The 18461-nt window shown below is 38.3% G+C and overlaps 1 protein-coding gene across 1 annotated transcript; it reads right to left on the reverse strand.

The window, feature by feature from the left end:
* Positions 1 to 958: 958 nt before the first annotated feature.
* Positions 959 to 17903, reverse strand: LOC140230847 (long-chain fatty acid transport protein 2-like). The gene is made up of 9 exons (XM_072310995.1): positions 17408 to 17903; positions 14591 to 14803; positions 11582 to 11749; positions 10477 to 10601; positions 6491 to 6691; positions 5159 to 5252; positions 4167 to 4365; positions 2106 to 2203; positions 959 to 1260 (listed from the first exon to the last, which is right to left on the reverse strand). Exons 1-9 carry the CDS (start codon positions 17901 to 17903, stop codon positions 959 to 961), a joined length of 1896 nt encoding a protein of 631 aa, XP_072167096.1.
* Between the last annotated feature and the right edge of the window lie 558 nt (positions 17904 to 18461).

Genomic DNA, 18461 nt, shown 5'->3' on the forward strand with positions numbered 1-18461 from the left:
AAAATGGGAGTTGTCAACAGTCAATAAGTCTGACATTAAAAAAGCATTGTCAAGTGAGCTGAAAAAAAAAATGGTTGATGCTACTCTTCGCACCTTTCGAAAACGCCCGGAAGCTGCGGCACTTGCTATGTCAAACATGTTAAAACCGGTGTTTTGAGTAATGCTGAAATTGTGTCTTCTCTACACAGTTGTTACAGTTGACGTTCGCTCATTATCAAATTCGTCAAAAGGCAGGGTTAGAACTAAAATTTTCATATAAAGTCAGACTTTGTTTCAGCAGACCAATACAAAAGCTTGGGAAGTATTACCAAGTCTTTCACAAGCTCTCTTGTGCAAAGGTAACTAAAATTCTTCAACAGCGCAGAATTTAAAAATCAGGCAAAACAATGAATATAATATGTAAAGTCGTTCAAGGCGCGGGATATGTAAAATAATGTATATACATAAGAAAGGTGCCATGTAGCTTTGACAATGATTTGTTGAGATAAAAACAACAGGCACATTAACCCGATCCGTACGGGAACCTGGTGGCCAGCATATTAAGTCCATGGGCATTTTAGAATTCATTATGGAACGGGTTAAAAACAGGTTTTATATTGTTGTGTTTGAGGGGGTTTTTTTTCAGAGTAAGTCTTACTAAGTATCAAAATGTACATCAAAACCACAATGTACCCGTGATTAAGCATAGAGAACAGTTATTGAACTACTGTAGCATACATGTACTTAAAAACTTCAGGTACTAAACCACCACATCGTAATAATATGTTGTATGCCGTCATCACCATAGCATCATCAAGTTTTCTATAACGACTTTATACTTATATCGTATTAAGTCTGACGGAATACTGATTATCGTTATTTTCTTTGTGCATAGGATCAAGATATCAGCCGCTGGCATGATAGTGACCATGACATCAGTGATGGCAGGGAGGTTGGAGGTAATAGTGAGCATGGCGTTTCAGAGCTTGGCATAACCACTGGTCAGTGCCTGAATATGTCGCTGTGTGATGGGCACGTAGGTCTCCTGGGAAGGTTCGACGATGAATACCTCTTCGAAGTCGGGGTTGAATCCTCGCTTGACCAGATCCGACTTCTTTTGCTTGAATGTGGACGTCAGATCTGTCTCGGCCACCAGCCGTAGGAACTTGGGCCTGGCGTAGGTCGGCAACGAAGTGCTCACGTGACGATAGAGATCCCCGTAGTCGATGGTGGCGCCCTTGCGAGCGACAATCGCCGCCATACCGGCCTTTCCTTCATGTCCTGCCAAACATGAAAGAAGTAGAAAGAGGCAACAACCGAATGTTACTGGGATTTGTTATGAGAAGGTTCCATGCCATTTGAGAGGTTGAAATAAGGTTAATTTGTTCAAACAAATCTGAAGACTATCCATGGCAAGGATAAATGAGACAGATCACCTCCAAGCATCATTTAAACAATACAGTCTCTCTGACTTGCTGATACGGATAGTGTTGTTCCCATCTTTGTTCCATTCCGTATCAGGGCGATTACCCCCCCCCCCCCCTCCAGCTAAGTACTGGTCAGTGACAAGGTTAGAATAAAGATTGCGGTTAGGGTTAGGTTTATATAGAGTTAGAGTTTTGGTTAGTGTTAGGATTAGGTTCAGGATTAGGGTCAGGGTTAGGTTTAGCTAAAAGGTACTCAATACATTCCTTTGTATTGAGTGTCTTTTATTTAAACCTACGGACGTCACATCATCGTAAAAAGTGATTATGTTTGATTATCTTAGTGAACATTAGTTCCCAAACACTTAACTAGCCCCCGAAATAAAACGATATACGCTGTGTATGACTGCCATTGAGGAAAGTCCCCTTTTTAACCGTGTTAACAGAGAGTGGGGAAAATATTTGACTCTAACCTATCGTCTATTGCAGTGGCGGATCCAGAGAGGGACGCATCGGGCGCGCGCATAAACCCTCTTTATTTGTTGTAAAAACAAAAGAAATAAAAAGAAAAAATGAGATGAAACCAAGAAGTAGCACCAGAAATACTGTTTGCGTCTCCCCTTCACGGAATTCCTGGATCCGCCCCTGTATTGTTTTCTACTTATGGTATACATATCATCGACATTGAGTTACTTCGCTCACCGGGCACATGTACGCCATACACGTTAGCTTCCTCGATGGCGGGAAAACAACTGAGGACGTGCGATACCTCAAAAGTGGACACATTTTCTCCCTTCCATCTAGGATATGAAGAAACAAACACATGATGAAAGAACAACATGAATTAGTCATGGGAGCATAATAAATGATCAGAAATGTAAATGCCAGAAGCATAATATAGATCGTACTCGATTGCGAAAATTTTACAGCACGCAGGCCTATACATGTACATATTCATCTCGTCACCTACATATAAAATGTGAAAAGATATTCATCGTGTCATTACAGCCAGTAAAAGCAATACCAGGTGAAATCACAAAAGTCCTGCAAGATATTCAAACACAAAGTTAACATTTAAACATTGGGGGCGCTGTGGCATAGTGGATAAGACTCCCGACTCCCGAACGGAGGACCGCGAGTTCGAATCCTGCCCAGTGCTTACGTCTTACGTTATGTTTTCACCCACAATGTCCCTCTCGACCCAGGTGTATAAATGGGTACCTGGCAACGCTAGGGTAATAATAATAGCAGGGCCCTCTGGTAGAGCAGTGGCAACACTGAAGAGGCTACCCTGGATAAATAAGACATTATTATTATTATTATTATTATTATTATTATTATTATTATTAAACATTCAAACACAACGTTAACATTTATGACGTAATGAAAAGGACGGAATTGAAAAAGAAAATAAATATAAAAATTGGAAGCTAAGCTTACATAATAGTTTGTGGAGGTGACATAGACTCAAAATAACAACAACAGAAGAGAAAAAGTAAACCCTCTAAAAAGACATCGAGTTGAATAAAGCATTAATACATACCACATCAATGTTATAGCAACTTAATGGCCGGAGTTCACAAAAAGTAGCTTAAATCTACGCCATGGATTATGCAAATTTCAATTGCGTAATCATGCACATGACTCATTGTGTTCGTCCATAGACATCCAGTGATAAACACATGCTGACACGAGGATGTGCAGGGTGTGCCCATTTTGCGCTTCTGTTAATCCATGGACGAAATTTTAACCATTGGAATGAATATAGAGTGCCATTATGAACATCGACGAATGTTGGAGAAACACATTTTGACAATACCTATATTAAGCTGTTCGTTTTGTGAACTGGTTATCATGTTATATAGTTGCAACCTTAAATAGTTTCTAGGTTATTCTATCAATAGTGCAATTTTAGCATTTTCACTTGATCTTTGACCTTTGACTGTATGGATTAAAAACTTTCCCTAGAAAATATTTACCTTGTGAAACATGGTGGTGCATACATGCATGTATACACAAAGTTTCATGAAAACGCCTTCAGGACATAATGCTTCCGGCGACACTTCGTGGCGGAGACATACAAAGACAAGTGTGCAGGTTATGGAGACATGTGAGGCGCAGACATTATCGGGTGCACGTCACGAGACCGACACCCACGAGTCATACAGCCCACGAGTCATACAGCCCATGAGTTATACAGCCCACGAGTTATACAGCTCACGAGTCACACAGCCCATGAGTTCGACACTAAGCTAACAAGGCCCACGAGACCGACACATTAAGCCCCGTGTTGTATCTGTCGAACTCGTGGGCTTTTTTTACCTAGTGTTGAACTCATGGGCTTTATTTGCCTAGTGTCGAATTCATGGGCTGTATGACTCGTGAGCTGTATGACTCATATGAACCTGTTTACAGTGTTGAACTCGTGGGCTGGATGACTCGTGGGTGTCGGTCTCGTGGGAGGACTCCACACTATATCACATCATCTAATTTGTGCGAGTGGGACCGACAGCACTGTTTCATGAAAACACTGAAAACTGTTTCTTTATCTTTTTTATGTCCGATCGGTTCTGTCCTATTTCCTGTTTCATGGTTTTTCCGGGTTTTTTTTTTTAACATCTTGTGGCATTTCACTCGAACAAAAAAGTTCAATTCCTTCAGCTGATTTTTATACATCGTCACTTCCATTCTTCCATTTACATGTATAATTCTGTCAAAAACAACAACAAGACGCATTTTCGAGGCGGTGGTTCTGACACTAACCTGTAGGTGTCTCCCACTCGATCGATAAAGTACACGTAACCTTCACTGTCGATCCTCATGACGTCACCAGAGTTGAAATACATGTCATCTGGCACCTTTACGTTCCTTGCGATCTTCTTCTCCGTCAGCTCACTCTTGCCCTTATAGCCAGCGAACTGTCTCCTGTCCATCATCTTCATCAACAGCAGCCCGGGCTCCCCTTCGTTGAAGAAAGTACATTAACTTTAACATTTGAATATGCTGTTAGGTATGCTACGTGTTCATACAGGATTATAACACTGACTTTAAATCAATGAATGCTGGTACATGTAGAGTGTTCCCTCTTCTGTTAATGGTACTGCGAAAAGTCATGAAAGAGAAGTATATAGTCATGGAATAATATAATAATTCTGCCGAAGAAACGGATGACGATTAAGACGATGATGATTAAGGTAAAAAAAAAAAAAAAAAAAAGAAGTAGAAGAAGGAGAAGACGACGTAGAGGAAGGAAATGAAGAATAGGAAGAAAAAACAGAAGTAGGATTGAAAAGACGCAGATGAAAAAGCCACAACAAACGAGCACAAAAAAAAAAAAGCAGAGAAGCGTAGGAAGTGGAAGATGGCGCGTGGAGTTGCCGATACCTTAATGAGAGTTGCAATCACGAACAGATCACAGAAAAAACTCTAATCTACTTGAAGATATTGTCCTTTGCATTTCATTACATGTCATAGCACGACATAGGCATACCGTGTAACAGAAAGAAAAAGAAACAAACAGCTCCACATTCTGTGTTGTGTAAAAACAACTTCACGACTGTATTTAAGCAGAATAAATTCTTTGTTAAACACGTTTTACAATGATTTTTGTCTTTCTTTTCATTTCAACTTTACTCCTCTGAATTGCTTGCATATAAGGGCAGGGATTTTGTTTGTGTTTTACCAAGATATATCAATGTTATTGGATACAGATGACTACTGCCTGCGGATGGTTTCCAGATGGGCTCTTGAGGTACCTGCGGGTAGACGAATGCACATGCCGCTGCCGTCTCGCCTCGGTTGGCCGGTGGCAAAGTCGTAAGCTACTACCTCGATGTTGTCCAAAAATTTCTGGCGAAGCAAAAACAAAACAAACAGAATGAAATAAAATAGAAAGATAATTATGATTACCTGATATATACACTTGATTGTGTGACGATAGTTAAGTAGAATCGCAGTCTTTTGGAAATGATTTCACGTTTGAATAATGATAATTATCAAACTAAGGGATGAAATTGTAGTCACACGTACATTTTTACTCAACCACTGTACAGGGCAAGTTTTACACAAAATAATGTACAACACGAGAAACAATAGAATACGACGAATGACAGTGTATGATGCCACTAGATATCAAGAGCCCAAATGAATTTATCATTAAGTTAGTCCTTACTGTCAAAATCCGAGACCATATGGAATTGATTATGATAATGGTAATCATATCGGTAATATATAACCATGATGGATGGTACAGGTGTAATGATGATATAAGCTATAACAACAGAAATTGCGCTATCACAGCCTTCTTTTCATCAAACTGTTAATGGAATTATTGTTATCGTGATCTATGTCATCTTTTCGAACGTAAATGGAAGTTAACATCATAGACAGAATGGTAAGCATTGCATTAAAAGGTGACATAAAATATGAAAGTTTTAAAACTTTGAAATCACATGTTTTTGCTGAATAGTGCTACTTGTATTCATCTCTTATGAACACATGTCAATAAGCAGAGATGATGGTATCATCAACTAACCTTTCTCTCCCATCAGTTTGTGTACATAAATTACCGATAGGTAATGTGTTAAGTCTGCAACTTTGCCTCCCTCCCCCCCCCCCCCCCTCAACAAGAAAAGAAAATTGCATCGCAAACCGTTTGCAACACAACCAAAAATTGATTCGAAGGATACAGGTTTCGATTCCGTGGCGAGAAAAACAATCGAGTAAAAATGTTGTGTGCATGAGTCAATGGGGGACTGACTAGGCCATGTGTTCATTACCTTATGTGTACATACACTGTAATACACTTTAGTATCTTGTGGAGAAAATCCAAATTCCAGAACTTACTTATTACTTGCATTCCACTTTGAAGTAATCTCTACTATCCTGCTAGTTTGACTATATCCTATGTTCCAACTTCAGAATGGTTCTGCATTGCACTTCTATTACCTCTTTGGTGTTTCTGAGGGCACAATGGAAATCACTTTGGGACTTTTGTAATTTGGTAATCAAGTCTGAACTCGTCAACCATGCTTCCTAATGAAACATGAAGTCCAGGCGATTGACATATTCTCATGTGAGGCTCATACCCGTACTGTCCATGGATATTTGCCGACCGAACCCACGCGTCCCTCCACGTTGATGAAAGAGTTAATAGCTTCCGTAGCTCCATAGAACTCGATGATCCGGCCGATATTGAATCTCGTCTGAAATTCTTTCCAGATCTCAACGCGTAGTCCGTTCCCGACGGCTGCCCGTAATGGTACTTTGTAAACTCCGTCGTTCTCTTTCTGTGAGTAGGAAAGGTGCACGTCAAGAGTTCGACACCAGCGAAGCACATAGCCCACGGTTTATACAGTCCACGAGCCATACAGCCCATGAGTTCGACACTAAGCAAATAAGGTCTATGAGTCCGACACAAAAGCAAACAAGTCTCACGAGTTCGACACTAAGCAAACAAAGCCCACGAGTTCGACACTACACAAACTAGGCCCACGAGATCGTGATTCAAAGTCGAACTCGTTGGTCTAATTTTACCTAGCCAGTGTTGAACTCGTGGGCCTTTTTTGCTCAGTGTTGAACTCGTGGGCCTTTTTTTGCTCAATGTCGAACTTGTGGTCCTAGTTTGCCTAGTGTCGAATTCATGGGCTGTATGACTATTGGGTTGTATGACTCACGGACCTTTATAAAAGTCGTTGGCCGTGTAACTCGTTGGTGTCGGTCTCGTGGAATGACCCGAGTAGGAAAAGCATACTGTCGAAAGTGTCATTAGGTGATCCGAGTATCCTCTCGGATCACCTATTGTATCTGTACGGATTCTTTCTTCTTCTTCTTCTTCTTTATTTCTTTCTCCTCAAATCTTGTGTAGCGGTTAACTCACAAAGTCCCCTACCTATCACTTCCAAACTTATACCATATAATCCTAAGGACGACAGATCTGGGTCCCGTTGCATAAAACTTTTTTAGCAACCTTAGAAAATTCAGGTTGGGATTTACCCAACCTGATTTTTTTAAGGTTGCTAACCTAAGAATGTAAAATCCGTTGCATAAAAACTCTGGTTGGGAGCTTCCAACCGGAATTTTGTGATTTCAACCGGAAAAAAGTCCGGTTGGAGTTTTATGCAACGGGCCCCTAGTGTATCAATGTGATCAGTTAACCGTGACGTCATTATGACGTCATTATCTGAAATCACGTTTACATCAATATCTCATTAATGGAATGGAATTTTTGAATGAAATTAAGATATCACATAGTTCAAGTCAAGGTCTATTGATATATTTCATTAAACTTAGTCACGTTCATACTAAACGAGCGCGTACGCGCGCGTTGAAATTTAAACATGCTCTAATCAACCTCAGAATTGTTTTGCACACGTTTCAGGTCATTTACAGCATTTCAAAAAAATCGACGGACGCGCATATACGCACGCACAGCTCATATGCAATGGAAATTTCCGGTTTTATCGCACGGATCGAATGTCTGAAATGTCAAGGAATATTTCTACCAAGTTTCAAGTCAATCCGACTCAATATGACGTCATACGGGCCCGTCAAAGTTGAAATTCCGCGAGCGCGTCAATGGCGATATACAGTGCAACTATGCCAAAAAACGGCCAATTTTAAATCCGATTTTAATCGTCAGGATGGACGGTGACCCCACATTTTCTTTACATATTTTGAAAGCTGATGAGTTGTACATGTCATTTCATGGGTTGGCGATGCTGGAAAAATGATTAAAAGATATCAAATTTCTTAATAAAGTAAAAAAAGGAAATTTTCCAAATGACGTCATCAAATTTCAAGTTCATTCGAGCGTATCTCACTTATCCTTAGCCAATTTTCACCCAGATTTCAGTATGTTGTAGCTTATTAAATGTTCTTTCACTTATGTAATAAAAACATTTAGACTGGAGGACGGCGTCACCTCGTAAAAATGGATTGAAAGTAATCCTGTCAAATTTGACCAGTTTACGTGTTATCTCTATGGGAGTGCAGTTTTTCTGGAAATGAAAATTGACATGACTATCTTTATCGAGCACTAGCTCACTTATGCTTCGGTGAATTTCTCCCAGATTTCGATATGTTGTAGCTGAGACTTTGGGCTATCTTTAGTGTGCCCTTTGTTTTTTCATGCGGTGTCGGGATCACGTCCAAAAACTTGGTTGAAATTAAAGCTTATCTTCGATGTATTTTCATATTAATTTCCTTTTGCAACTTTCTTTGCAATAACTCAAGAAAAACAAGCCCTATCTACCCAATATTTCGCACATGTTTAGTTCATGTTACGTACATCATTTCATAAAATAACAATTACTTGATCGGACACAATCTTCGGTATGTAAATTAGGGTCAAAGGTCATAAATGGTTCATCCTGTATCTAAGTGAACACATGTCCTATCTCTCCCATATTTCGCACACGCAAAGATCATGCTACAAGAATCATTTCACAAAATAACCACTTTTTGCTCAGATGCCATCTTGTCTGTGCAAAGTGGGGTCAAAAGGTCATATGTACTTCTTTCTGTTTCTTCGTTATGACGTGTTATCTCTATGGGAGGGAATTTTTCTAGATGTGAAAATTGACATGATTGTTTTTATCGAGCACTAGCTCACTTACCCTTCGGTGAATTTTTCTCATATTTTAATATGTTGTAACTGAGTCTTTGCGATATCGTTACGTGCCCTCTGTTTTTTCATATGATGTCGGGGTCATGTTAAAATACTTGGTTGAAATTAAAGCTTATCTTCGATGTATTGAGATATTTCTATGTTTCTGCAACTTTCTTTGCAATACTCAAGAAAAACATCCCCTATCACCCCCATATTTTGCACATGTTTAGTTCATGTCACGTACATATTTCATAAAATAACAACTACTTGATCGGACAACATCTTGGGTATGTAAATTAGGGTCAAAGGTCACAAATGTTTCATCCTGTATCTTGGTGAATACATGTCTTATCTTTCCCATATTTTGCACACGCAAAGATCATGTTACAAGAATCATTTCACAAAATAACCACTTTTTGCTCAGATGCCATCTAGGTTGTGCAAAGTGGGGTCCAAGGTCATATGTACTTGTTGCTGTATCTTCGTTATAGTGTATACAGATTTGGTACCAAAGATGGCAGATATGACTCCCTTTTCTAAATGAGAATCCAAACATCACACGGCCAATGTCTCTGAACACAGATGAAACCTGCATGGTCATGCCTTTTGCGATCAGGACTTGAATCATTGATTTAAAAAAAAATCGGATCACCTTAATTTGTCAGTGATGACAAATTACAATCTCTAGTTCTTAATTGTTTCGCCCTTAATTCTGTCACTTCTGAACATCTCCGTTCCTTTTTTATTTTCATTGTCCTCTTGAGTTCTTCCAAGTTTCTTCGTTCTCTCCATTTTTACTTCGTAGCCTTCCTCTTTCTTGAATCAAACATTTCTAAAATCAAACATTTCTAAAATCATAGCTAATTCATGCATAAGTTGACTTGGATCAACGTAGTAAACTCTTACAACCCATAAGGGAGAATTTTTATTAGATTTCGACGTATTTATGGTACATGTATTGATAAAAACATATATGTTTGTGTACTGGTTCATGTAAAACTCCTCATACAACTTGCCTGAGTGGATGTGACCTACATCACTCTCTTTTTTTAAAACATATGACACATTTGGCATCTTATGTTCTATTTGAATGAAATGTCCCCTTTGCTTGTTTGATATTGCTACATTTTTTAAGTCAATTTGATTGTGGAATGGCAGTTTACTTTCATATTCATAACTAGAGGGAACATATTATATAATCAGCTAGATAGATAGATGTTGAAATATTCACGTCACTCACTGAAAAGACGGTTTAATAATGCGAAAGACGATACATTGTTAAAAATGCCTCCAAACAGACAGATGATAAAAAAGCAAGCAAAATACACAGGTACGCATGTATCAAACGAAATCTTATCGCTGTAATATATGTGAGGAAGAGCAACAGATCGAGAGCAAATCACTTCTACGAAAGGCAAAAATGTAACAATGGTATCAGACACCGCGGTGTTGTCGAAAACGTACCGGTGGTTGAGCCAGCAGGTAGCGGCATAGTTCACCGATGTACTGGAAGATAGTAACTTTGTACTTCCGTATGTCATCCCAGAATCGGCTCGCAGAAAACTTTCGCGCTATAGCAATGGTACAGCCTAAAAAAAGAAAGAAACACCAAACAAACAGTCAAATCAAAATCGAACAGTTTATAATTGTGACGGAAAAACTCCACTTTTTAACTTTTAAACCAAACTTAAAAGGTGGTATGAGCTAAAAAGAAATGAGGCAGCATAGGTTTCATATGGATTATGACTGAAAACATAGGAGACAGAAGGCTCTCGAATAGACAGGCACAGGAGGGTACGCTCATAGGAAGCAACTGACATGTAAGGGTTGCTCCCTATACAAGTATTAATCCCGCCCAAGGAGTGAGAAAGTAAAGTTCATCTCTGCAGTAGGTTATGGGTATGTTTTTTTTTTCCATGACATCACAATTTGTATTGTCAAAATAGTAAAGACACAAATTTATTTTAAAAAATCTGCACATGCATAACTTTTTCCCATTTTTCACTGATATTCATTCGCTTTCAAGAAATGTATGTATTGTGCGTGGTTTCTAAATCTACGCTAAAACCAAAATGCACTTCATCAACCAGGAAATGAAATTATCTTGTTCTCATTCGTAAACAGATATATATATATATATATGTATTTCTGTTTTCGCAGCTACTGTGTTTGACCATTACATGTATAATGTTGTATCTTTTTTGTTGATTTCTATCCCGTTTCTATGTATAACTAATGTTACTTAATATTATTGTTTGTAAGTACGAATCATACTTTGTAGCTTTTGTATCTGACGCAGGGCTCCCTTGTAAGGCAGGCATGTATGGCTCTGAATGGAACTACTCCGCTTTTAAAGAAGACATGAATGAATGAATAAATGAATAGATAGATAAATAAATAAATAAATAAATAAGTAAATAAATGTATGTAGGTACATATACATGTACACACATATAGGTACACACACACACACACACACACACACATATATATATATATGATATATAAACATACATGATACATGACATTGTGTGCGTACGTGTGTACGCATATGTACAGCTGAAATCACCTGCAGTAAAGCTTCCACACACCACTATAAGGAGTGCTGAGGAGTGATATAGAGGAAGCGGTGCGTAATACACGTCGTCAGGGTGAAGTTTGGCGTTGTAAGTCTTCTTCAAAATCAGCCCACCGCCGACAGTTTTCTTATGTGTGACTACCGCCGGTTTAGGCATCCCTAGTATACACAAAAGACAAACAGTATATCAGCAAGTTAACAAACACACAGACAAACGAATACAAATCTCTTCCCCTCTGATGTGGTTATAATTACCCGTTGAGTAGTGATAGAATTGATGATTATCATAAATCAGATGACATTCAAGTAGGCCTACATTCATGAGATGAATTATGATTATCAAAGGTTGCTGATTTGTGCTTCCAGCTTTGTTGGTTTGGGTTGTTTGATGTTTTTATTAAACATTATGAGTTCGCGAGTAGTATTGGCACTGCTGTTATGGGCTGTGAGTGGAACTTCAGGAGGCAATACACGTATAGTCATATTATTATACAACCAGATACGCTCTTCAATAGCTATAGATTGCTTTAGTGTGTTGGTGACGAACCTGAATCTAATGGGGAAACTGTGAATTTCGCTTTTTCCCAAATGGTCCAAGTTTGCTGAATTTAGGCCTATACCCAAAATTACGACAGAAACAAGCACGTCAACAAAGGGTTGACTGGATCATGGAACATTAATAAGTTTGTATGTGTAGTTTCTTTCTTTTTTTTTTCAGAATGAAAATCGTCACCATTTCGCTATAGTGGAAATAGCTCTTTGAGGTCATTTTCTATGTGTTTCTTAGCATCTTTAAGGGAGGGTTTTTTTTTTTCCAAGTCTCCATTCATTCATTCATTCATTCATTCATTCATTCATTCATTCATTCATTCATTCATTCATTCATTCTTTCATTCATTCATTCATTTTGGCAAAATATAAAACAATATACAACTTACATGTCATTACAAAGAAACAATTACATGCCAGGACTCCTAAGAAGCAATTATGTGCTTGCAGCTGGAGCCCTCAAATAAACAAGGTAAAATACATACAATCAACCAAAACTTCTGGTGACATGGACCAATGCATACACAAGATTAGTCCAAATTGAAATAACACGTATTTGTACATAATTCATCAGTTAACAAACGCAAAGACATACCTTGGCTTAATTTGTTGGCAAACACACACACACACACACACTCACTCACACATCCATCCTAAGTGCACAGAGAATAAGAGATGAGAGAAAGAAGGGCAGAGGAAGAAAGGAAAGTCTGAAGAAAACCTGCAGGAGATCGAGGGCAGTACATACTATCTTCTGAACACATACCGTACAGATTGGGAAGAAGAGGGGCGTAGACGGGGGGGGGGGGGGGGGGATAACAATGTATCCTGGACACCCCCCCCCCCCCCCCCCAGGCAACTGTTGTTAAAGGGACTGTACAGTACTGGTTGAGGTGGGGATTCATGTTTTGAACATTCCTAAGTGAGATAATGAGAAACCTCTTATGAAATAGGAAAGAGCATGTAATTTTAAGAAGGATTCAACGTTTATTTGATGAAAATTGGTTTTCAAATGGCTGAGATATCAAAAAAATGATAATAACAAAAAGCGACAGGCCACGCCTTTTATTAGAATCTCTTTTTTTTCACCCTGTTTTTGGATATCAATCAAACAGTTAATGTTTAGTATAGGCCGACGCTCTTTACATAAGACTCTTATAAGGAGCTGACATCATTGGTTATGGCACTGAGCTAAAGAGTGGGAGAGCCAACGTGAATGTATATAAATTATATATATATATATATATATATATTGTATATATACATATACTCTTTTCTTATGACAGAACTGTTTCTTCAAAGAGACTTCAGACCCGCATTAGCAGGTACATCACATACGGGTAGAGTGATTTGAATGTGGAATTTTGTGCTATAAATAGTCATCTGTGCACAACAACACACACACCAGAAAGAGAATGTTTCTCAGACACCCCACATTGACTTTTGTGACAATTGAAAAGAGACCATTTTTTGTCTTGAATGTGTGCTCATTAATGCGTGACTGAACAGATCATTTTGTTTTTTTCAACAAGTCTAGGAATACCTATGCCAAATTGCTTTGCTTAGAACCTTTTCGTTACAAAGGTCGGTCATTGTGATTAGGGGGAGTCACTTATTTGTAATTTTATCTTATTTTTTATCTTTCTTTTTTTCGTGTTGTCGTTGCATGTAGTACAGTCAGTGACGGCGACCGTTGCTGCTGGCTGTACATAAAGACAGTTTTTAACAACTATAATTTCATGAAAGATAAGCCGCTCACTAGACAGAAACGTGACGTCCACATTCCCAAGATGCTTTTATATTGCTTTTATTGATATAACTCATCGTAAGTGAGGCATGAAAAAAAATGTGTATTACATTGTCACTAGCAAAGCATGGATTAAGTGGGATTATAGTATAGAAAACGTTAAAGGCCTTATTTGCCATTTGCACATGAAACAAAAACCCAGCATTAGTGCTTTAGAATAGTTCTGAAATGTGACTTAGGGATAGAAACAACCAAAGTAAAAATTTGAATCAGAAAAATTAATGTCAAGTATTGTTAAATATGCAAATGCGAACAATAGTTATAATAAAACTGTTTCTAGACTAAACTGTCTACAGTTATGGTTTATTGAGAAAAATAGTGATATCTCCTTATATTTCAGGCTTTATTGAAAAATTTTTACATGGTAGGATGTTTTGTGATACAACTGACCTACACATATACATCAAATATGATTTCTCTAACATTTTTCAAATCACTGCTCCCAATGGTAAACAAGACCTTTGAGGAGACACAAATTTGTATCCTGAAGGTTTCTCCTTTGTATACTATTGAAATAATAATAACCATAGTATAATGTCTCCCTAAGGTGACATCAAAAGATATAAATATACACATATATGTATATATACAATCATATCTAATAATCACCAATGTTTTCGTGTATCTATCTAACTATATCTCACCTGTTGTGCCCGACGTAAATATATAAGAAGCGACATCGTCCAGAGTGCTAATGGGGACTGACGGGTAGTACTCCTCGTTCACCGTGTCGATGTCCATGGTAACCACATCGTTCGGCGGTGACTCGATGCTTTCGCCAGTATCGTTGACCATCAAGAGGTCGATGTCCAACTCGCGGAGGTTGGGCAGGATGTCGCAAACAATAGGTAGAAACTCTGTACAGAGAGTGGGTATTGATAAGAGAGAATGTCAATTGGATTTTCATTGCGAATTGAAGACACTACGTGTACTTACTTATCAAGCCGCAGGGAAATAGTACATCAAATACAACACCCCTGTCCTCCACCCCCCCAAAAAAAAAAAACACAACAACAACAACACAACAACAACAAACAAACAAACAAACACCAAACAAACAGGAAAACACTTGTTCCCTGATAAAGACACTTGAAAAAGGAGCATTCATTTTGATTATCAATTTTAATTAAATTTAATTAATTATCAATCCATTTTCAATTACCTGAAATGTAGAATTCTGCTTCCAAGAGACAAACTTGTGCTAAAATAGGTTTCTTGCATCTTTCGGTCAGTATACCTGTATCAAAATTTCAAGTTTTCCTTTGGTTCCGCAGAGTGTAATTGAAGTTTCAACTTTCAACCAGTCTTGATCTCGTCACCGAGACGAGTTAGTTGATAAGCAGTATCAAAAATTTGTCCGCTGATGATCGTCATCTTTGAACCTGGAGAATCACAAATCCCAACAATATATCTACAAAAGACATGTTGTTATAAGAATAAACATAATGGGAGCCTTTAATGCACCAGTTTTGACTCTCATTGCATAGGGTGCGACATAAATTATACACATTTAGTCGCCTTGAAGCTGTCTTGACTCGACGGTTTGTTGTTCTTTTTTTTATGTGTTGTCAGGTGAAGTGTTATATGCGCCCTAAATTGAGTATAAATTTGGACAAACAATAAAAACTCCTGGGATACAACAAGAAAGAAGAAAATTTCTTGAGTTTTTGTATGGGTGTGTCTCAGTGTTATATAAGGGTGAAAAACTGTAGATTTAACAACATGATTTGATATGAATAAAATGAAACATGACACTGAATGTTTTAAAGGCCATCTTCACCTTCAAGTTTTTAAAAATGTCAACTTTGACCGTAATTTTCATATCCAAGATAGCCTGGTATCAACTGGCCGTTTGTTTATGATATGACGGGCTTATTATAACACGTTTGTATGCCTACAAAAATTCAGCGCGTTCGAACCAATATTGTTTCTGAGATAAAAATGCAGGGAGTGTGTGTGGGACGCATGTGTGTGCTTGTGTTTATGACACACTGAGATGAAAGAAGATGAACACATTTCAACATTCTTGTTTTTCGTCTTACATTTTTCATTAATTGCAGCATAATATCTTTATTTCATTTATTTCGTTTATTACTAACAACAATTTTATTGATGTAATTAAATTAATTTATTAAGTACTAACAAAATAAAGAGAAAGAAATCTCCCCGCCTCCCCAAAAAGTGACAATATTTGGTAATTGAACCACTATAGTGTTGCAATGAAGACCTACATAACCATCTTCCGGTAGACTTGAGATGCAGAGCTGAGTAATGGCTTGAATTCATTCGCAATTCAAATTTTCCAATTGAAAATTTCAGCATGATCCCAAGATTTGATCGAGAAATAATTGTAATACATTTGTATTAAAAAGTTTGTTGTAGTAACTACGGTATTTCCACATTTTATAGGAAACGGATTTGAAAACAACAGAGGTACAGTTTCAAGAACATTGCCCTGTAAATTCCTGATGGGGAAAAAACAAACAATTACCTCCCGTAGATTCATAAGAAACCAAGCTTCAATTTAAAAAAAAAAAGAAAAGAGATAAATTAATTAACGTGAAAGTAGCAATTTTAGTAGTTACAACTGTAAAAGATTGAGAACGAAAAACAAACGATTAAAAAGTTAATGATTTTTAATCTTTCGGTGCTGTTATCGCTAGATAAGAAGGCTACTATTCATGAAGTCATTATGGACAACAGCATGAGGAAAATATAGGAAGAATTCATATTCTTTGATGAAAAAAAAAAAACATATTCCATATACTTGTTACTGGTATCAAAAGAGTAATGTTATTCCCCATGTTTTCTGTATTAGAGGTAAATAAAGTGCTCATCCATTACGGTAGAAAAGTGAAAATATGTTGAATTTTCTTTGTATTTTCTTAACGTTGTCCATAATGACGTCATAAAGTATAGTAGTCTCCCCATCCAGAGAATGACAGTACCGAAACCTTATAAATTCATAGGTTTTGAATCAATTGTCTGATTTTCCTCAAACTTTCATCACTTGGTTATTTTGATAATATTGCTACTTTCACTCGATGCACATTTACATTAGGGTGTTGGTTTCCTTTAATACGGACATCAATTAATTAATTTGGATTTTGATTGATTTTTTTTTTTGGGGGGGGGAGGGGAATTGGAAATGGAGGATCGTTCTAAAAAGTAGAGGTATAGAGTTTGGGATGGAGCATGGCCTTTCACAGGAATTGTTCTTTTTCGGGGGGGGGGGGAGTAAAAATAATGTGTGGTGGTTTGTTTGTGTTTTTTTTTGGGGGGGGGGAGGGGGGACGCGCACGTGAGCCTATAGTAGCATGTAGGGGAAAGGTTTTGGAGGGGGCTTGGCATTTTTAGAAATTAAATTCAGTAATATGGTGCACACTTTGGGTGGTATATTTGGCAAATTTTGCAGTCAAAAAAGTCGAGATATACTATAGGGCATCATCTAAACAGCAAACCTGAACCAAAGATGAGTTTCTTGGCTTCACTCGTTCGTATGCAGTGCAGAAGTGTAGCTCCACGGAGGTTGTAATTTATCAGGCTCGAAATGACGCCCAGTTTCAACAGTCCCAACCACGTCCACAAAAACGTCGGCCCGTTGTGTAGCAGGACGCACACCGCGTCACCTTTCTTCAAGCTGGGGTCCGAACCGCTGATCCACCGCGCCGTCATGCTTGCCTTGCGGGACACGTCGGCATAGCTGTACGAATCTTCCTCGAACAGGATGCATGGATGATTGGGACGTTCCTGGGCAGTCTTTTCGAAGATGTCTGCCATGGAAGTCCGGGATCGCTCCATCTCGACAATACTCCTATAAAGGAAGAGAATGCTGCCCAATTGTTGCAGGTCGCCAATTAGGGTAGGGTACTTCCAGCGAAACCAGGCGTATCCCGCTGGAATGGACACGGCTGCAATGGCTGCCGCCCCCTGTGTGGAATTCCATGCAGCAGACATGTTGCGGGTCTATTGTACGATTCTCTTGTCGCTTTGCTTTATCCCAGAACATCCAGTACCGTATGTTTTGGGATTTTTCTGCGGAACTCTTTGTCGAATCGCTAAAAGACAGAGGACACCGCTGAATACACACGCACACACACACACACACACACACACACACACACACACACTCACCCAAACGCATGCAGTATATTGTATGACCCGTTGGTTTCGAAACTCACCGGATAATAATAAAAAAAAAGAGCCAAAAAAAAAAGTTATTTCCCCTTTGCTCGACTCACCAGACAAACACTCAAAAGTTCAAAGTACAATGTCGATGTGAGCTACAGTCCATTTTGTTTGTTTTGTTGGGTTAAATTCGTTATTTTTTAATGAAAATAAATCTAAGTTAGCACAAGATGTATAACCTGCAAGTAGCCTGGCTGACAAATAAACATTGTTATTTGCCAATTGTATTTTAGTGTCGATTAAGAGTTCAAAATAGTGGATGAAACCTATTTACTTTTTTTTTTGTCAACCTCGCAAAGTGTGCAATTCTATATATCTTATTCCAGG

This window comes from Diadema setosum, chromosome 7 (assembly GCF_964275005.1).
Source record: "Diadema setosum chromosome 7, eeDiaSeto1, whole genome shotgun sequence".
Taxonomy (NCBI): domain Eukaryota; kingdom Metazoa; phylum Echinodermata; class Echinoidea; order Diadematoida; family Diadematidae; genus Diadema; species Diadema setosum.